The sequence below is a fragment of the Hemiscyllium ocellatum genome, chromosome 29 (genome assembly GCF_020745735.1).
Source record: "Hemiscyllium ocellatum isolate sHemOce1 chromosome 29, sHemOce1.pat.X.cur, whole genome shotgun sequence".
Taxonomy (NCBI): Eukaryota; Metazoa; Chordata; class Chondrichthyes; order Orectolobiformes; family Hemiscylliidae; genus Hemiscyllium; species Hemiscyllium ocellatum.
Window position 1 is genome coordinate 48,396,827 of NC_083429.1, and position 22,528 is coordinate 48,419,354.

Below are 22,528 nucleotides of genomic sequence, written 5' to 3' on the forward strand. Positions count from 1 at the left end.
GAGTCCACAAAAAAGCTTGTGCTGCTCTCTGCCCTTGTACACCCACTCCATCACTGCAATTACTTCCTTGATTGTCCCCCAGGTAACCACGATTTGTTGACCAAGCTGTTGTTTATCACCTTTATGCTCGGCTTCTCCTTATTGGTGTTTGATTAAGACATTGCCATTAAAATAACGTTGGACTTCCACTCTAGTCCCTGGAGGGTCTGTCCTTTGTTTCCACTAGTCGCCCATTCAATATTTAGAACTTTCCCTACAGGAAACTGATATTCATGTGTGTAATTGTGGTGCTCAAAGCAGCAACTGTTTTAATAGAAATGAAACATGCACACACTTTAATAAAAGGATGATGCACTGTTGTCTTAAGATCATAAGAAATGAAGGCAGGAGATGGTTATTGACCCATCAAGCCTGTTATGCTATTCAAAATGATCAGGGCTGATGTGATTGTGGCTTTAACTCCAGCCTGTCCCACATAACCCTCAAACACTTTGAAAAACTGTCTAACTCATCCTTGACTGAAAATGTGTTGCTGGAAAAGCGCAGCAGGTCAGGCAGCATTCAAGGAACAGGAAATTCGACATTTTGGGCATAAGCCCTTCATCAGGAATGAGGAAAGTGTGTCCAGCAGGCTAACATAAAAGGTAGGGAGGAGGGATTTGGGGGAGGGGCGATGGAGATGTGATAGGTGGATGGAGGTCAAGGTGAGGGTGATAGGCCGGAGTGGGGTGGGGGCGGAGCGGTCAGGAAGAAGATTGCAGGTTAGGAAGGCGGTGCTGCGTTCGAGGGATTTGACTGAGACAAGGTGGGGGGAGGGGAAATGAGGAAACTGGAGAAATCTGAGTTCATCCCTTGTGTTTGGAGGGTTCCCAGGCGAAAGATGAGGTGCTCTTCCTCCAACTGTCGTGTTGTTATGGTCTGGCGATGGAGGAGTACAAGGACCTGCATGTCCTTGGTGGAGTGGGAGGGGGAGTTAAAGTGTTGAGCTACAGGGTGGTTGGGTTGGTTGGTCCGGGTGTCCCAGAAGTGTTCTCTGAAACATTCCGCAAGTAGGCGGCCTGTCTCCCCAATATAGAGGAGGCCATATCGGGTGCAGCGAATGCAATAGATGATGTGTGTGGAGGTGCAGGTGAATTTGTGGCAGATATGGAAGGATCCCTTGGGGCCTTGGAGAGAAGTAAGGGAGGACGTGTGGGCGCAAGTTTTGCATTTCTTGCGGTTGCAGGGGAAGGTGCCGGGAGTGGAGGTTGGGTTGGTGGGGGGTGTCGACCTGACGAGGAAGTCACGGAGAGAGTGGTCTTTTCGGAACGCTGATAGGGGAGGGGAGGGAAATATATCCCTGGTGGTGGGGTCCGTTTGGAGGTGGCGGAAATGACGGCGGATGATACGTTGTATACGGAGGTTGGTGGGGTGGTAGGTGAGAATCAGTGGGGTTCTGTCCTGGTGGTGGTTGGAGGGGCAGGGCTCAAGGGCGGAGGAGCGGGAAGTGGAGGAGATGCGGTGGAGGGCATCATCGATCACGTCTGGGGGGAATCTGTGGTCCTTGAAGAAGGAGGCCATCTGGGCTTTACGATATTGGAACTGGTCCTCCTGGGAGCAGATGCGGCGGAGACAAAGAAATTGGGAATATGGGATGGCGTTTTTACAGGGGGCAGGGTGGGAGGAGGTGTAGTCTAGGTAGCTGTGGGAGTCAGTTGGTTTATAGTAGATCTTATCCTTGAATCTACCCAACAATTCAACATCCGCAGGAAAGTGGATTTGAGGATTATCATATCCGCCATGATTTCATTGAGTGAGGAAGCAGAATCAATGGGCTGAATGGCCTACTTTTGCATCGGATAGTCTTTCTGATCTCCCTGTGGAAGAAAGTTTTAAAATTTAATGTTCGTCAGTTCTTGCTTGGTGAAAATATCATCACTATCAAGATCAAGAAGTGTTGAAGAATTTCCCCAACACTGGTACGGACTTTTATTCCCCTCTTAATCAAGCCTGTTGGGTCAATTTACAATCCTGGTCAAATATCAATGACAGGCCTTCAGCCATTGCACATCTGTACTGAGCAATTCTCTCATTAGATTCCTCCAAATGTGTTGCTTCTCTGTTAAAAGCCTCCCCAAAATGTGTGATTGTGTGTATATGAGAATCTATAATATTGTATAGGCTTGTTTATGACAAGCTGAGTATGTGCATGTATTCCTTTGCAAATGTAAAAAAACGTGTGATGCCTTTCCTTTTAAACAAATCCTAACTAGTTAATTTACTTGATCATTAAAAACTGACTCACTGTAGCTATTTCATGTGTGGTGAATTGCTTATCGACCATATTCACAAAATATGGCAGAAATACGTTAATGTTGTATTGATACAAATGTCTTATAAAGTATTTATTATGCAAATTAAATTTCATTCTGCCAACTGAATGATGTGGGCAGGATGAAATACTGCCATCTAAAGTACATTTGTGTATCTGAAGGAAGCCGTGGGTTACAGCAGTGAAATTTGAGTTAACTGAAATACAGTTAACCTTGACGTTTGGTGAAGTAACAAAACTACAAATAGTTGAAAATAAGATAACCAGGAAGAACAATATTTGAGTGAAGTGGGCAGAGGAGAAGGAAGCCTCCACTTATTTGTAGCAATGGTAGGGAATGCAGTTTGAACTGGGGGAGGCTAGGATTAGTATTTCCGATTGCTAGTGGAGTAGACAACAGGAAGATGGGTGACAGTGAGGGATGGAAGAAGGGCACAATCAACTTGAACAGGGGGAATGAAGAAAAGGGTGTGGGTAGGGAACGTCAGAGTGAGAAATGTGAATTAAATGTCAGGTAAACAGCATGTGACCTGGTGATTCAAAAAGGAGGAAGAGTTATACTCTAAACACGTCTACAATCTGAAAAAGGGAGTTTACAATTAAATATGAACAATTACCCACATTCAGTTTATCACAGATGTCATGTCCACAGCAAATATGTGAGACAGTATCTTTTTAACATCAGTAGCTAATAGTCTAATGTGATCCAATTAGCTCAATAACAGGGATTAACCTTTAGTGACATCATGAATGTAGTTGACCCAGTGTTGTTCCAGGTCATTTCTATTCACAGTATATCCCTGACTGAAGATTTTCCTATTGCAGCCTCTGTTATACACACATGTCTTCCTCAGTGTCCTGTACAATAACCAGCAGTAGTAATGTAGGGCCATTTCTCCACAGCAGGATTATCCAAAACACAGCCAATTAGACTACAAATGGTTGAAGGGCTTTTGCCCGAAACGTCTATTTCGCTGCTCCTTGGATGCTGCCTGAACTGCTGTGCTCTTCCAGCACCACTGATCCAGAATCTGGTTTCCAGCATCTGCAGTCATTGTTTTTACCTTACAAATAGTTGTGGCAATCTCATTTCTGACTGGCTTTTCCCATCAGAACCTTGATGGTGTAGGGGTTTGGAAAGGATGGGGGTGGGGGCATGGGACGGAGTTGGGACGAGCAGGACGTGTCACAGTGGGTTTGATACTGATGGACAATAGAAACGTCTTCTTTATCTGGTGAATGCTGGGGCTCAATGTTTTGGGATGTGGGCCTGGAAAATTCGGAGCTCTGCAGGCACAACAGCCTCCCAATCCTGTTCTCCACCTTGGCTCTTTTGATCAATGCAGGTCCATGAGTTGTAGGCAGACAGTTATGAAGAGCCTCACTGAGTGATTCCTGATTGGATGATTCTTGTTGGGATGGGTTTTGAGGTGACACAAGGTGGGGTTGATGCTGGGTTATGCTCAGCTAAATGGGCACTGAGCACCAGGCTGCAGTGGCAGATATCCAATCAGGCTGCCTGAGACTTCATCCCTACTTGGGTGTTACAGTCAGAGGGGAGAAAGTGAGGTCTGCAGATCAGAGCTGAAAATGTGTTGCTGGAAAAGCGCAGCAGGTCAGGCAGCATCCAAGGAACAGGAGATTCGATGTCTCAGCCTGAAGAAGGGCTTATGCCTGAAACGTCGAATCTCCTGTTCCTTGGATGCTGCCTGACCTGCTGCGCTTTTCCAGCAACACATTTTCAGGTGTTACAGTCAAAGGCTGACCTGCAGAATGCCTCACACACCACTGGTGGCTAGGCTACTTTGTGCGGTATTTTTCATTCAACTGAATGAACTGGTGGACAGGGCACCATCTGGTCGAATCATACTCCCACTTGCTTACCGGGTGCAGTAGCTTCTCTGGGTGCCTCACCTTTACAAGATTTCAGACCCTGACCGGACTGATTCCTGGGATGGTGGGACTGATATATGAAGAGAGGCTTGATCAGTCAGGGCTGTGTTTACTGCAGTTTGGATGCCTGAGGAGGGATCTCATAAAAACCTGAAAAAATCTAATTGGATTAGTCAGGGTTAATGGAGGAAGGATGTTCCTGATTACTGAGGAGTCGACAGGATGACTCAGTGACTCAGTGGTTAGCACTGCTGCCTCACAGTGCCAGGTACCCAAATTTGATTCCAGTCTTGGGCAACTGTCTGTGTGGAGTTTGCACATTCTCCCAGAGGCTGCATAGGTTTCCTCCAGGTGCTCTGGTTTCCACCCACAGTCCGAAGATGTGCAGGTTAGGTGGATTGGCTATGCTAAATTTCCCCATTGTATCCAGGGATGTGCAGGCTGGGTGTATTGGCCTTAGGAAATGCAAGGTTACAAGAATGGGATGGGTCAGGGTGGGATGCTCTACAGAAGGTCAGTGCAGACTCAGTTGGCCTCCTCCTGTGCTGTAGGGATTTTTTGAAGCAGGGGTCTCTGTGTAAGGATATAGGATTGGCTATTTAGGACTGAGATGAAGAGAAATTTATTCACCCAGAGAATCATGAGCCTGTGAAATTCACTAATACAGAAAGCAGTTGAAGTTAAACATTGAATGCTTTAATGAAGAAGTTATGATTATTAAGTTTAATGGGATCAAAGGGCATGGGGCATAAAAGGGATCAGGATTCCGAGTTGGGTGATCATACATAATCATTTTGAATAGCAGAAAGGGTTGAAGGGCTGAATGGCCTACTCCTGTTCCTCGTTTTATTGTTTCTATGAGTGCACCAATCCAGCAATGAATGGGATGTATTTGGATCTTCACCCATGCAGACGCGATTTGCGATTGTTCTCCAACCGATGGAAACTTACATTACGTCGACAGAAGATGGATTTGGAAGAATTCTGAGGCCAACCTTGAATGACCAGTGTGTGATCCATGATATGTCCCAGTTCCTCAGTGTCAAGTAGGATAGAAAGGATTATCCGTATCCTATGGAACTGATCCCAACAATTGAGATTGATGAGCTTGGTTGAACGTGAGTGGGCAGATTTCAGCTGGAGAATGAACACTGGCATTAGGTTATCAGGCCTGTTTCTGTGTTGCAATATTTTGGTACACAATCATGTAGCTAGCTACCTGAAGTAGTGCTCCGAAAGCTATTACTTCCAAATAAACCTGTTGGACTATAACCTGGTGTTTTTTAACTTTGCCCACTCCTGTCCAACACTGGCACCTCCACATCTCGCCCAGGGTTGTGTGTGGTTTAAATGTGCATTGCCCATTGGGTGTGAAGATAGCTTTGAGAGGAAATAATGCTGGTTAAGAGATCCCCGTCAGTCTCTGACAGTGGCCTGTACTGAATTCACTGTAGAATTCTTCCCAAGTCCAACCTTTCTGATTAACTTATCTTGAAGTAATGCTGCGTGACATTGAGGCAGATTAATAAGGAGCCTCAGTCATCGCTTCCAGCTCTCGACACCTTCCCAAAGGCATCACTCCACACAGGAGAGAAAAAAAAATAAATCTGTCTTTGGACATGTATCAGGCTGAACACTGGGATTGAGATTTCTTTTGTGTTTTCGATCAGCTTGGTTCTTTCTGGAGAGAAGCTGGGGGGTGACTGCAAGAATTGTCTTTTCATGTTTGTCTTGAAACACCAGAAACGGTTCAAATACGGGAGTGGATTTCGAGTTGAACTGAATTGCAGCAGGTACTTTATTTAAAGAACGTGATCTACCTTGTGTGTCTCTTTGTGAAAGTTAACATTTTACGTAGTGCACTTTTACTCATCCAACTAGCTTTTGTGAAAAAGTGTGAAGAGCAATTATCTAATCAAGCTGTTCAGAGATGTTATTACACAGCTCAGGGGCAGGTGGAACTTGAATGCACACATTATGGCTTCAAGGTGGCGATGCTGTCATTGTAACAGACCAGCCTTGTCAAGGTACAGATAATATTCTGATATTTGCGTGCTGTATCAGGATTAGTAATCAAGCGATAATCGATATTTTCTGAAATTTTTCAATAACACCTATGTGATGTAGACACGTATTTGTGGGGATTGTTGAGAAACAAATTACAGTGAGACAATTGTGCTGTCTATCTTCGTATTAATAATGATCTGCAGTAAAATCTCTTAGAAACCTAGTTTCCTTAAAGTTGGTCTCAATCAGACTGGTATAAATCACCTGACTGGAGTAGATCACGTTGCGGAATTGAAACTGGAAAACATGAGTCATATGGTGACAAGAGGTGAGATGTTGTTTGGTGGTTTGGGCAGAGTCCTTTTGTATATTTCAAACTAAGAGAGATTCTTGATCAGTCAGGGAATCAAGGGTTATGGGGAAAACACCGGAAAGTGGACATGAGGAAAGTTGGATCAGTCATGATGCCTTTGAATGGCGAAGCAGTTTGAGGGGTCAAATGGTCTCTTCATGTTTTTATTTTGTATGGCCATGAGCTGTTGGGGCAGCTGTCCTCTGACACTGCTTCAATTGATCTGGGAGTGTTTAGAGCTGCAGTAGGTGTCAGAATTGGGAAGTGATCCATTTCTGGGAGCAGAATTTTCACGTTGAAAAATGATCAGGAAAGAAAGATACTGCCACTAGTTCCAGATGAGAATAAATAAAACAACGTGTTCACTGTCAGCTTAAGTTAAATTTTCTGATTGCATAATGTAACGTTTCATAATCTGAACATAAACATGTAACTGTTTATATTATTTGAGGCTGAATGAGAAATTTCTGTTGCCAACTAACCAGCATGTCATTTCAGGAATGGACAAGCACTTGATGTGGTCAAGCAACATTACTACATCCAGAGTCTGAATGGTGGCAGTAACCTGACTAGTTTAGGAAGGTTTTGTACCTGAATTGAACTAAATCATCGAGGAGTTTCAAACAGTCATATTCAATGTTTCCCACTGTTACAACAAATCACATTTATATAGCGCCTTTAAGCTAAAACATTCTATGAAAAGAAGTATGACTTTGAGCCACATAAAGAGATATTAATCAGAGGAGGAGAATCTTAGTCAATGAGGTAGGTGGGTACAATTACAACTTTTTAAAGACATTTGGATAAGTACATGAATAGGAAAGGTTTGAAGGGATAGTTAGCCAGAGTAGGCAGGTGGGACTAGCTTAGTTTGGGATCACAATCAGCATGGACTGGTTGGACCGAAGGGTCTGTTTCTGTGCTGCATGACTCTATGACTCTATGTTGAGTGGTCTTTCGCTTTTCATTGAACATCATAGCACATATTAATCCTGCATCTTTTAAAATAATTGGCTACAATGTATAAAAAGGTAATTGAAAGGAATGGTTATCATTTAAGAAATTAAACAGATAAAACGGTTATTAATTTTGTTGGTATTACTTTGATCTATGACAGTCATGGTCATGTCAGTTCAAGTTATAGTGGGAAATAATTGTATTAGGGCATATAAATGTATTTCAGGACACATTTAACTCATGGTGTTTATCTTTATTTATATATTTCTGTCTTAAACGTTTGTGTCCACATTTATAATGAAATCTATCTATGTAAACTTGTCACATTGTGATTGCAACCTCTTGCCAGTAGTGGTATGTGGTGCACCAAATCACAGGAAGTAGGTGTGACAGATACAGGAGTGCATCCTGTATACATAAGAAAGATAATAAAATGCGAAGTGCAGTGCTCCACACCAAAAGAAACCTTTACGGAAAAATCTGATTCATGTTTTAATTCCAGGTCTTCGTTTCAGCATAAACATTAAACAATTTTTGAAACCATAGAATTCCTACAGTGTGGAAGCAAGCCATCCAGCCCATTGAGTTATCACTGATCCTCGGAAGAGCTTCCCACCCAGACCCACCCCCTGACCCTATCCTATCCCTGTAATGCTGCACTCCCCATGGCCAATCCACCTAATCAGCGCATCTTTGGACTGTGGAAGGAAACCAGAGCACCCAGAGGAAACCACACAGACATGGAGAGAATGTGCAAACTCCATACAGATAGTCACCTGAGGGTGAAATCAAACCCAGGTCCCTGGCGCTGTGAGGCAGCAGTGTTAACCACTGAGCCACAGTGTCATTCCAAATGGCAAGGATGAATAATGAGCTACCAATAAAGACCATTATTAAGCAGTTGATTTGTAAATATCACAAAACATGCTGAAAACCTTTGAGTTAATTTATCCATTTGTTCCACAATTTACCCCTCTTGTTTATCTGTCTTAGACTTGAAATCTTGTAGAGCTTTGTGGAATCTAGAGAATGGTAGAATAAAGTGCCAAGAACCCATTAGTTGTCCAAGTGTTGTCGATGAATCATTTGTGAGAAGATAGAAATTTAAGAAGACTTATTTGAGTAGCACCTATGGAATCCTACACATATAGGTCCAAGCCTGATATCCATGACATGGTAGGTTCAGTACATCAATCTGAGGACTGACACCAAATAGAGACCAGGACCTTCCCATGGCAAAGAGAAAATGTGATAAATTTATTAAATAATTCTATTTCAAGAGGGTTCTCCCACAGTCTGAATGGATGTCGGGATGACACGGTTTCCTGGTAGATTTCCCTTTTATTTGGTACAGGGAAGGGAACAACAGTGAATTCCAGATTACTCACATTAAGAGGAGGCCCTGTGTAGTTGTCCAGAAAGGCACAGCAACAATAACTTTGTAGAGGCCAATGAGGAAAAAAGAGCTGGTCTTTAAAAGATTATTCTTGAAGAAGATGATTCTTTACAATTATTAGGAACACTGCTGGCCAAATTTTCCTGAGATCATGAAATACATATATTTGTAAAGAAAACACAGACTAAACCAATGGGGAAAGAAAAGGTAAAAATTAAAATAGTTGCCCTTAGGATAAGAATGGTAGATTCTTCTTCAGGACAGAGCTTCGGGAAGTAACACTCTACTTTGTACCCCATCGTAAGTAATAGCCATGAAAACTACCGCTGTGAGTTCTAGCATGGACCTGTACAGGAACAATGAGATCCACACATATCATCGTATCAGTGCTGCACCAACAAACTGCAAGGAGTGGAAAAGGCTTCGCTACTCAATACCTCCTGCCCAAACTCCGAAAGGCAAACACTTGTTGGCATATCTCCCAAGGATTCCAATGGACTCAGGTCAATATGGAACGTTTTCAGTAAAGGTAAGTAAATGTACTGAAATTACTGGAGCTAAAGGAGAAAATGTTTTTGTTGTTCAGACTGGCCAGGAGAGATATATAAATCTCCAAGCAAAGCCATCCCAAATTGTGACTTGAACTATTTTTCTTTCTTTCATTGGTTTAGAGCATTGTTGGTGAGACTGCTATTTATTGCCCATCCCTAGTTGCCCAAAGCGCAGTTGAGTGAAGACCATATTGCTGTGGGTGTGGAGTCACATGTAGGCCAGATCAAGTCAAGATGGCAGATTTCCTTTCCTACAGGGCATGAGTGAACTAGATGGTTTATTCCTGACAATCTGCAATGGATTTATGGTTATCATTAGACTTTTATTTCCAGATTATTATTGAATTCAAATTCCACTATCTGCTGCAATGGGATTTAAATCAAGGTTCCCAGAATATTACTTAGGTCTCTGGATTAATTCTCTAGCGATAATACCATTACGTCATTGCCTAACCTCTAACTTGAGTAATTAAAAACAGTCCAAAAATGAAAGGCTCACCAGTTTTGAATAAAAGCCCACCCCCCACACGAAGACCTGTTGGATAAAGGCATTGTATGGTGTGATACTAGTGCCAATGAGAAAGTTCAGAGCTCCTCTTTTTAGGCAGATGTTAAAATCTTAGAATCATAAAATCCCTTTAATGCAGATAGAGGCCTTTTGACCCATTGAGTCTGCACCAACCCATCCAGGCACACACCATCCCCCACCCTATCCCTGTAATGCCACATTTGCCATGACTAATCCACTTAACCGTCACATCCCTGGACACTTGGGGGCAATTTAGCACTGCCAATCCACCTAACCTGCACACCTTTGGATTGTGGGAAGAAACCGGAGTACCTGGAGGAAACTCATGTAGATACAGGATCAATACTCTGCATTAACAGCAAGGTGTGGCTCTCCAACCACTGCAGGGAGAATGGATGTATTATCAGGAGCGGGTCATTCTTGTCAGCAAGAACAAAAGGCGCCAGGGACATCAGGTTAGGTAAATATTTAATAGGTACTCATGGCTAGCTCTCATTAAAATCAGTACCTTTAAGGAGAAACAGAGAGAAAGTAACCTCTTTGTCTAATACGTTGTAAGTTACTGCTGGTATGCCTCTCCCCTTCATGTGATGGAGACAAAATTGATCTTGTCGAAAGCAAGGATTGCAGATGCCGGAGATCAGAGTCAAAAAGTGTGGTGCTGGAAAAGCATAGCAGGTCTTGGAGCATGCAAAAGGGGAGGAGAGTTGACGTTTCAGGCATAAGCTGTGCTTTTCCAGTGCCACACTTTTTGACTATGAAATTGATCTTGGGCTATTAACTTCCAAATAGGTGATAGCAGACCATTCTACATTAGCCCCATGTTCCCTTTCAGTTAAAGTGCATAGAAAAAAAATGAAGAGTTATATTTTGATTCATTACCACCCATTTTGTTCCACTGTCCAGGATTGTTTCATCCCTAGTAATGTTAGTAAATTAAAATTAATCACTTGAATTTGTGAACCTTAGAATCAAGAGTAGATACGGCAAGGTATAGCATTGAGATTTACAGACTGCACTTTCACTCAAACCCAGACACAAATACATAGTTGTCAGAAGTTTGGATAACCACTGCTGTTGCGTCTATGTTGACCTTATTTGTGCTTAGTGTTCAGGTTATGAAATTGAACCAAAAGGTGAACTAGTTTGAGTGATTCCCCAGCATTTTACCCATGTGAAAAGACCCATAATGGAAAACGAATGAAGTGAAAAAGAAGAGAGAAGATTGGGACTGATCATAATTAACTGAAAATGTGTTGCTGGAAAAGCGTAGCAGGTCAGGCAGCAACCAAGGAACAGGAGATTCGACGTTTCAGGCATAAGCCCTTCTTTAGGAAACTGAAGTTTCCTGATGAAGGGCTTATGCCCGAAACGTCAAATCTCCTGTTCCTTGGATGCTGTCTGACCTGTTGCGCTTTTCCAGCAATACATTTTCAGCTCTGATCTCCAGCATCTGCAGACCTCACTGATCATAATTAGCTTGCTTGAGTCTTAAAAGATTTCCAGTTATGGCCCAAGGACAAGACTAGTCCTACAACTTTATGTGGATTGGAAAGGGGATAATTTAAGTAGCGGATAGTTTTCCAGCAACACATTTTTAAGCAATGATTCTTGATTCCAACACAGAGAGCATAAAAAAATTTACCTGACAGGCATTAAATTATGACAAGTAATTCACTTAGTGGACTCTAACGTGCAATTGAAATTAACAAATCCCTCTGATGCCTGGATAGGGTTATCCACACAACGTCTTAGAGTAGGAGAAGCCCATGTGGAAGCAGCTGTCTGTATTGAGTTAAGTGGTCTTGATATGAGCATTGCGATTTGCCCTCATATTCTAGGACAGCAGAAGTTAATTTTGTCTTTGGGTAGGAAGGTTGAACTGGCAATACATGATCAAAGCTTGCAGCCACTGGAAAGCCATTGAAGACAATTGGAGGGATCTGTCACCCAAAGTCAGAATTTCCTTAAATGCATTTTATTACTGTAGGTGGAAATGCTTAGGGAAAGATAATTGTTAAGCATATTTCAATAATTTTCTTTTCCTTTATAGCCAGAAACCAAGTTGATAGAAACATTGGGAGAGATTCCAAAATCTCCACAACATAGAGGTTCCTCATCGCCCGGAAGAACGAGCATTATGTCAAACCTAAAACCATTGGCTGGCAGAGAGAATCGCGAGACACAAACAACAAATGATACATCATCTCTGTGTTTAGATTTCGGTCCAGACACAAACTGCTCACCAGCTGCCCCCACCACAAACCCCAAGCAGAAACTAAGTGTGGCCATCAATGTGGATGAGCATTCCAGGCACCGTCGGATATATTACAGAGGCTCAAATTTGCAAGACGTTAATTCCAAGACGTGGTACCCAAGGCATGCTGGCAGCTTACCCAATCTTCCAAACAATTCTCGGAATTTACGTGTTTCAGCAAAAAGCATCTTATCTTACCCCGGATCTCCAAAGCAAAGGTGTAAACTGATGAATGACAACCAGCACCAGTTCATGTTTCCATATCAGCAGAAGCGACAGCGTTATGTGATGAAAGATGGGAAATGCCAAGTCAATCTTGGACACATTGAAGAGAAGCACAAGTTCCTTTTTGACATTTTCACTACTGTAGTAGATTTGAAGTACCGCTGGTTTCTCTTCGTCTTCATGATGTGTTATCTTTTGACTTGGGTGACTTTTGGGTTTTTGTACTTCCTGGATGCATACATTAGAGGTGATATTTACCATGTAGGTGAAGCTGATTGGAAACCTTGCTTAGAAAATGTGGATGGCTTCATTTCTGCCTTACTGTTATCAATTGAAAGTCAAAGGACAATTGGCTATGGGTCTCGCATGGTAACATCGAATTGTGCAGAAGGTGTCATTCTACTCATAGCTCAATGCGTCGTTGGTTCAATGATTGATGCCATGATGGTGGGCTGTGTGTTTGTGAAGATCTCTCGTCCCAAGAAGCGAGCCGAGACTCTGAAGTTTAGTAAATATGCAGTGATATCGCACAGGGATGATGAACTTTGCCTGATGTTTAGAATTGGTGACCTGAGGGAAAGCCACATGGTTGATGCAAAACTGAGGGCCAAACTCATCAAATCTAGACAAACAAAGGAAGGTGAATTCATACCTCTAGATCAAACAGAAATCAACCTTGGCTACGACACAGGGAAAGACCGCCTGTTCCTGGTAGAACCCCAGACCATTAGCCACATCATCAATGAGAATAGTCCATTCTGGGTAATGTGTGCTGAGTCAATGAAGAGGGAACAGTTTGAAATTATTGTAATCCTGGAAGGCATCGTGGAATCCACAGGTTAGTTGCATCCTATCATAACCTCTTAAATGCACCACAATGTGGAACATGCGCAGGTCAACATTTTCTGGAAAATGTGAGGACTGCAGATGCTGAAGATCAGAGTCAAGAGTGTGGCGCTGGAGAAGCACAGTAGGTCAGGCAGCACCCGAGGAGCAGGAGAGTCTGGATTCTCCTGCTTCTTGGATGCTGCCTCAATATTCTCTGGAGATTTAGAACATTGAGAGATGAACTAATTGAAATGTACAACTTCTTGGGATGAGAGATTGATTTCTCTGGCTGGAATGTTCAGTTATAGGCATATTCTCAGGATAGGTGATTGACTGTTTAGAGGTGAGGTGAGAACATTCTTTACTTCAAGGCTTGTAGATCTTAGGAATTCTCTATCCTAGAAATCTATGATGTCAAACATCAGATTAAGATTGATAGATATTTGACACTGATTGAACTAATGGATTTGGGAATACAGAAAGAAAACAGAATCGATGGAGAAAAGCTGCCATCATCGTATTAAATGGCAGAGCAAGCTGAGGGGTTTAGATGGCTTACTCCTGCTCCAGTTTCTCATGCTCTCAGGAATGGAGGGGCAGTCTAGTGGGGAGAGGTTGAGTAGGTTGGGCCTGTAATCATTGGAGTTTAGACGAATGAGAGGCGATCTTATTGAAACATATAGGATGAGTTGGTGACTTAATAGGGTAAATGCAGAGTCGGTGTTTTTGTTCGTGGGAGGATCAAATTCCAGAGGGCATAATAAGGTGTCACCCATATTAGACAGAGGTGCAGAGGAATTTCTCCTCACAGAGCGTAGTGAATCTGTAGATTCTTTACTGCAGAGGGCTGATAAAACTGGGAGGTTAGTATAGTCAAGGCTGAAACAGAACAGACAGATTTTTACTCAGTAAGGGAATCAAAAGATATAGGGAAAAGGTAAGAGAGTGGAGTTGAAAGTGGTCAGATCGGTCATGATTCTCATTGAACAGTGAAGCAGGCTCAATGGCTGACTTTGGCTCCCATTGCTTATTGTCTGGTCCTTCTTATGATCTCCTATCTACATATTTAATTAAGCTACACTTCTTTGTAAAATGTACAAATGAAAGAACTAAGACAATGACTGATGAGTTGCCCTTTATTTTTGTTCACTTACAGGAATGACCTGCCAAGCGAGGACTTCCTATAAAGAAGATGAGATCCTCTGGGGCCACCGGTTTGAGTCTTGCATCCTCTTAGAGAAAGGTGCATTCCGAGTTGATTACACCAAGTTTGACAAGACATTTGAGGTACAGATGCCACCAGGCAGTGCCAAGGACATGCATGAGGCAAAAGAAATAGAGAAAAACTACCTGTCCTCACTCCATTTGTACTGGGAGAATCTGAACCATTCCTGTGCCAAAGAGCAGGGCCATAGTTTGACTGAGAATTCCAATATTATGGAAGAGAATAACATGGAAGATGTGGGGAATGACTAAAGATTGCAATTTTTTTGCAATTAATTAAAATAGCATTCTGAAACCAGGAGGATATTGAAGAATCTGGAGGATATCGAAGAATCTTTAAAGCCACTGAGGATCAGAGTAGAAATAATACTCTGAACTTGACTAAGACCTTCAGCAAGATCTTCATAGGAAAGGAAATGGAGCATTGTTATTGCAAAGTCTGCAATACTGGCATATATTGGAAACAAAGGTCTAAGGTTGAAAGATTGCTAAGTAGGGGTGGGTAGATATTCTAATTTTGCACTTAATGGATTATTGGGAGTCATTTTGAGGATATGATAAGAAACCACAAATAAGATGGCAAGTGGTTTGTGTAAACATTTGACTTGTTGGGCTGAATGGCCTTTCCTCATTTTACGTTTTGTAACTTTTGTGAATGAAGATTCCTTATTGTTCCTCCATATTGGGGTGTGATACTATACAGGCAGTCCCTAGGCTGCGAATGGTTTCTGAACACAATGCAGGACAATATAAAATATCTGACCTTAAGTATGAAGAAACGTTTGTGAGTCGAATCTTTAAAATTAATATTTCACACCCCAGTATGTGATTGCATTTGTAAGTACAAACCTCTGTAAATTGGATATTCATAATCAGGGACTGCATGTAGTTTCGTTACGCTGTCGCTTATGAGAATTAACTGTATTCAAGTAACAGAGCCCATCTCATTTTAAAGTTACCACAGTTTCAATACCTATTAGAGAAGTTACAATATGGTGCATAACTTACAATGGCTTGGAAATTCCTGGGCTCAAGAAAACTGAAGAACGGTTAGAGTCATAGACACATACAGCACGAAAACAGACCCTTCGGTTCAACTCATCCATGCCTACCAGATATATCCTAAATTAATCTACTCCCATTTGCCAGCATTTGGCCATATCCATCTAAACCTTTCCTGGTCATGACTCCATCCAGATGCCTCTCAAATGTTGTAGTTTTACCAGCCCCCACTACTTTCTCTGGCAGCTCATTCATACACACAACACTCTTTGTGCGAAAAGGTTGGCCCATTGACCCCCTTATAAATCTTTCCCTTCTCACTCTGAATCTATGCCCTCTAGTTCTGGACTCTTTGGGGAAAAAAATCTTGTCTATTTACCCCAACCATGTCCCTCATGATTTTATAAACCTCTATAAGGTCACCCCTGAGCCTCCAATGCTCCAGGGAAAACAACCGCAATCTATTCAGCTTCTCCTTATAGCTCAAATCTTTCAGTCCTGGCAACATCCTTGTAAATCTTTTCTGAACCCTTTTAAGTTTCACAACGTCTTTCTGTAGGAGGGAGACCAGAATTGCATGTAGTATTCCAAGAGTGGCCTAACCAATGTCCCATACAGCTGTAACATGACCTCCCAACTCCTGTACTCAATGCACTGACCAATAAAGGCAAGCATACCAAATGCCTGGTTGTTATCCACCTCTGTGGAGGTTGGGAATGAGGATAATGGATTAGGGAGGCAAGACATTTTGGACAGGTCTAGGATTCATTGGCTATGATTCCATATCTTTGAGAATAGAAGGGGCTTTGAACGGGCTTTCTACCCACCTGACTCTAAGCATTGTCTGGCTAGTTACATCAAAAATTTTGCCTTTTAGAATCTTAGAAAATCTCAGCTGAGATGTAGCCTAAGTCAGGTCAATAGGAGACCTTTACATGGTAGTTTATTACCCTGAGAACTCCACTTACTGCATTGGGAGGGGAAGATCCTTTAACTTGGTCCTCTGCGCTCTCAGTAATGGGGAATGTTGCAATTCCCACATTTAACCCAGACCACTTCATCAAAGTGAATAATCCTGTCCCTACAGTTTTCTGGGTGCGGGTTCAACATTAATGTGACATAGATAGACTAACACCAGCGGTGCAAGTCCTCAGGAATTTCTGTACCATTGTGTTCCTTTTCTCTCTATAGCTGCTTCTTATTACAACTCAACTGTAGCGCTAGCTATGGCTGTAAAGGTGTTTACATAGGTGCTGGAAAGTTCTTTTCTGTTGGATCTTTGATTCAGTGTGTGATTGTTCACAATCTGATTGTAAAGTATCATTCACTGTATTCTGGAATTGTATCAGCATTACATATATATTGGTTAAAATATATCCATTTTATTCAATGATGTGCAGGGTTAAACAACAATGAACAAATGCAAATTTCTGTCTTTAATTATTCTTCCTAATTCACTTGCTGTACTGAAGCTTTGATGGGGCAGAAGAATGATTGGTTGCATCGAGGATAGAGGGTCATACAGCACAGAATCAGACCCTTCGGCCCAACCAGTCCATGTCGAACATTATCCCAAACTAAACCAGTCCCACCTGCCTGCTGCTGTCCCTTATCCCTCCAAATCTTTCGGGAGGCAAGACATTTTGGACAGGTCTAGGATTCATTGGCTATGATTCCATATCTTTGAGAATAGAAGGGGCTTTGAACGGGCTTTCTACCCACCTGACTCTAAGCATTGTCTGGCTAGTTACATCAAAAATTTTGCCTTTTAGAATCTTAGAAAATCTCAGCTGAGATGTAGCCTAAGTCAGGTCTACAGGAGACCTTTACATGGTAGTTTATTACCCTGAGAATTCCACTTACTGCATTGGGAGGGGAAGATCCTTTAATTTGGTCCTCTCTATAGCAGTCCCACCTGCCTGCTGCTGTCCCTTATCCCTCCAAATCTTTCGTATTCGTGTATCCATCCAAATGTCTTTTAAATGTTGTAACTGTATCTGCATCCATCACTTCCTCAGGAAGTTCGTTCCACACGCAAACCACCCTCTGTGTAAAAATTTGCCTCATGCCTTTTTAAAAATCTCTCTCCTCTCACCTTGAAAATATCTTACCTAGGCTTGAAATCCCCCATCCTGGGGGAAAAGACAGTTACCATTGACTCTGTCTATACCTCTCATCAGGTCACCCCTCGACCTCCTATGCTCCATAAGACATGGAAGTGTAAATACCCAGTCACAAAAACAATTTTCCTCTATCCACAATGAAAGAGCTCCACACTTACGTCCTTGGTCCTGATGCACTTTTCCAATAAAGCTCAATGTAAGCTGGAGAAACAGCAACATATCTTCTGACTGCGCACTTCACAGTCTTCTGGCCTGACCACTGAAATCAATAACTTTACATTATGAGTCCTGTCCTGAGTTGCGAGCTTCTTTTTCATCAAGGATCAGTGTTTGTAGCAAAGACAGCAAGGCAGATTGTTATGTGAAAGATCAGGAAAGGGGGAAGTACTAGGACACATAGATGTCCTTGTGAGCCAGTCCCTGAAAGTAATCCTGCAGGTACAGCAGGCAGTGAAGAAGGTTTATAGTACACTGGCCATTGTGGCAATAGAATTTGAGTACAAGAGCAAAGGTGTCTTGCTGCAATTATACAGGGGCCTGGTGAGACCACACCAGGAGTATGTGTGCAGTATTGGTCTCGTTATCTGAGGAAGGATGTTCTGGTGATGGGGGGAGAACATCAAAGGTTTACCGGACTGATTCCTGGAGGGAGGTTTTGCAGATCTGATGTACGAAGATAGGCTGGATCAGTAAAGTTCATGTCAACTGGAGTTTAGAACTGGTGGGATCTCTAGAAACCTATAAAATTCTAACAGGTAGAGGGTGAGCCTGTGGAATTCTCTACCACAGAAACTGGTTGAAGCCAAAACATTGAATATGTTGTCGAAAAGGAGTTAGAGATAGAGTTATTCCAGCTACAGGGATCAAAGGATATGGAGATAAAGTGGGAACAAGGTACTGAGTTGGATGATCAGCCATGTTCATATCAAATTGTGAAGTGGGCTCAATGGGCTGAGTGGCCTGCTCCTGTTTAACTTGATTTAAAAGCAAAGGACTGTGGATTTTGGAAATCTAAAACAAGAACAGAAAGTGCTGGAGAAACTTAGCAGGTCTGGCAGCATCTGGGAAGAGAGAGAAAGAGTTAATTTCTCGAGTCCAATAATGGTGTCTCTTCAGAGCTCGCTCTTCATTCTGGTCAGCTGTACCACCCTTTTACCTCGCTGTTCTTGGACAACCTGTTTCCACTGATAGTCCCCATGTGGAAACTCACCATATAGAACACAGCCTCCAACTTCCCTCTTTGCTCCACAGCCCTGACATTACACTTTGATGATGCCCACCCTGACTCTGTATATGTCCCTCACCACCAGAGGCCATGGTGGAGGTCAATACTCCCCCCATTCCATAACCTTTTATGCCCCCCCCCATTCTTTGTACCACCTCCTCTCCCCATACCTCAGCTTTCTCCCCTCACTGGCCTTGTCCCTGGCTAAACATATGTTTCCGCTCCTGACCCCCCCTCCCAAAGCCATGGATCTCCCACACCCTCTCACAACAGAGCATGCTTTCCTTATCAGCTTCGGGTTTTTCCCTCCACTATTCATGGATCCCAGGATTAATTGCTCTCCAGCCTCATGTTGACTTTGACACACCAGGCCACTGACTGCTATCCTTGCGCTCCATAATTGACAGTACGCTATTCGTCTGATGGCTTGCATTGACTCTCCAGCACTGACCACAGCCCACTCCCTGGCCTGTCATCAGATGTTAGATCAGGGTGGTGCTGGAAAGACACAGCAGGTCAGACAGCATCTGAGGAGCAGGAAAATCGACATTTCAGACTAAAGCCCTTCATCAGGAATAGAGTCAGGAAGCCTCCAGGGTAGAGAGATAAATGGGGGGTGGGGCTAGGGAGAAGGTAGCAAAGAGTACAATAGGTGAGTGGGGGTGGGGATGAAGGTGATTAGTCAGAGGGGAGGGTGGAGTGGATAGGCGGGAAGGGAGATTGGCAGGTAGGACAGGTCATGAGGACAGTGCTGAGCTGGAAGGTTGGAACTGAGGTAAGGTGAGGGGAGGGGAAATGAGGAAACTGGTGAGCCACTCCCTTACTGCTCGATGCCTGGAGGAAGAACGCCTCATCTTCCGCCTTGGAACACTTCAACCCCAGGGCATCAATGTGGACTTCACCAGTTTCCTCATTTCCCCTCCCCCTCACCTTACCTCAGTTCCAACCTTCCAGCTCAGCACTGTCCTCATGACCTGTCCTACCTGCCAATCTCCCTTCCCATCCACCCGCTCCACCCTCCCCTCTGACCTATCACCTCCATCCCCAGCCCCATTCACCTATTGTACTCTTTGCTACCTTCTCCCAAGCCCCACCCCCCAGTTATCTCTCCACCCTGGAGGCTTCTTGCCTCTATTCCTGATGAAGGGCTTTTGCCCGAAATGTCGATTTTCCTGCTCCTAGGATGCTGCCTGACCTGCTGTGCTTTTCCAGCACCACTCTGATCTAAATTCTGGTTTCCCGCATCTGCAGTCCTCACTTTTGCCCTGTCATCAGATGTATCCATTGCGACCCACTCATGTTGAATGCACAATAGACTCTTGATTGTGCCCTTGACTGTGTGTGGACTCTCCCTTTGACTGACAGTACTGAGATTCTGGATTAGTGGTGCTGGAAGAGCACAGCAGTTCAGGCAGCATCCAAGGAGCAGCGAAATCGACGTTTCGGGCAAAAGCCCTTCATCAGGAATAAAGGCAGTGAGCCTGAAGCGTGGAGAGATAAGCTAGAGGAGGGTGGGGGTGGGGAGAAAGCAGCATAAATGACCTGGGAGTTGCAGTGGGAGAGGGACTCCCTGAGATTCTTGTAGAGAGGAGGAAACTTCTTCAAGGTAGGCATCCTTGCAAGAGGATTTGCAGTAGGGTTAAAATCAACGAGGTAAAAACAATGACTGCAGATGCTGGAAACCAGATTCTGGATTAGTGGTGCTGGAAGAGCACAGCAGTTCAGGCAGCATCCAAGGAGCGAAATCGACGTTTCGGGCTAAAGCCCTCCATCACGAATAAAGGCAGTGAGCCTGAAGCGTGGAGAGATAAGCTAGAGGAGGGTGGCGGTGGGGAGAAAGTAGCATAGAGTAGGAAATGACCTGGGAGTTGCAAGTTCTGAGAGCCCCCTGAGTGACAGGGGCAGCATGCTACCTCATGGCACTCGGGACTTGGGTTTGATTCCAGCCTTGGGCGACTGTCTGTGTGGAGCCTTCACATTCTTCCCGTATCTGTGTGGGTTTCCTCTGGGTGCTCCGGTTTCCTCCCACAGTCCAAGATATGCAGGTTAGGTGAATTGGCCATGCTAATTTGCCCATAGTGTTCAGGGATGTGTGGGTTAGGGGTAAATATAGAGTAATATGGTAGGGGAATGGGCTTGGGTGGGATACTCTTTGGAGGGTCAGTGTGGACTTGTTGGACCGAAGGGCCTGTTTCCACACTGTAATGATTCTACGACAGCAGACACCCACCCATCCATTGACTTGGATTACACCCTTCCCACCTCCCACCTCCCATATTGTGAGTTGTGGCTTTTTGTGACGGGGAGCTGGTGTGGTGCCGTAGGTGTGAGATTGAGGAGTCACTGTGGCATCCATCCCTGGACTGACAAGCAGTTCGGCTCTGCATGCGTGTGTGAATGTGTGTGTGTGTCAATATGACAGAACCTCCAGGCTTTACACTCTGCCTGATGTGCCATTGTGTTAGAAGACACAGTACCGCATGGCAATGCAATCCCAGGCAGGGAAGCTGTGAGCATGCTAAACGACAGAGCACAAAGAGAGCAAGTGAGCAACCCTGAGATGCAGCCTTGTCAATTCTGAGCATTGGGTGCCTGTTCCCGGGCACACAGTGTCCTGGCAGCAGCCTTTCACTGCTGCTTGGCAGCTGGTGCAAACTGCAGCTTTAAAGGACAGAAGCATTTGGCAGGTGGATCAGAGAGGTGGCGTGAAGCGTCTAACAGGTTGGCGGATGCCAACATTGATGGAAGTAAGCTGCGTGTGGCTGGTGCCCTGGGGCAGGTGTTGAGATGTTGTTTGAGACAGCAGCTTGGAAGAGCGAGCTTGAGCTGACAGGTGACTGCGCCGACTTCCATATCAGGAATTGGTGATGTCTAGTTTTAGGGTAGCATGGTGGCTCAGTGGTTAACACTGCTGCCTTACAGCACCAGGAACCCAGGTTTGATTCCAGCCTTGGGTGATTGTCTGTGTGGAGCTTGCACATTCTCCCCGTGTCTGTGTGGGTTTCCTCCCACAGTCCAAAGATGAGTAGGTCAGGTGCACCTGCAAAAAGGTGAAGTTGATGTTGATACAGAACACAGCACAGTAATCAGTGAAAGTGATTGGTCCAGTTGAGGTTTTAGTCAATGTCAACTCTACCATGTTGAGGATGGGTAGTAGGTGCCTTTGGTAAGAAAAAATATTATTTGGTATCTGCCCAAGATTGGTGGCTGTCCCATAATAAACGCAGGTGATGCAAGGGGTGGGGACTGTGTCTGTAACAGGGCCATTAAAAACCCTTTCACCTGACTGTCTTGTACAGGATAACATGAGACAGCAACCATGGAATCATTAAACAGCTCAGCTATCTTTAGATTTTTATCAGGATTAGCACTGAGCATTGTAAAGGATTAAAATCAGATTGTGTCTTCCTCACTGGCTGCTGCTAAAAATGAAAATATATCCTTAAGTATTAGATCTAAATACAGGAAGTGACACGCACAATTACACCCTATGCAGGTGACCCTCCAGAACTTTCCATGAAATACATTTTGGTTCATCAGTTGTTTTAGCAGAAACTGCTATACAGAATTGTTATTGAAGATATCAACATGAAACAGTCATTGAGCTACCTTGACTCCCCGTTGAAAATGCTATTTAAATCTTGCTTT

General features: G+C 43.7%; 1 protein-coding gene across 1 annotated transcript; it reads left to right on the forward strand.

The window, feature by feature from the left end:
* The first annotated feature begins 6,517 nt into the window (after window positions 1-6,517).
* LOC132829663 (G protein-activated inward rectifier potassium channel 4-like) lies at window positions 6,518-14,782 on the forward strand. The gene is made up of 4 exons (XM_060847010.1): window positions 6,518-6,539; window positions 9,014-9,049; window positions 12,411-13,316; window positions 14,463-14,782. Exons 1-4 carry the CDS (start codon window positions 6,518-6,520, stop codon window positions 14,780-14,782), a joined length of 1,284 nt encoding a protein of 427 aa, XP_060702993.1.
* The last annotated feature ends 7,746 nt before the right edge of the window (window positions 14,783-22,528 follow it).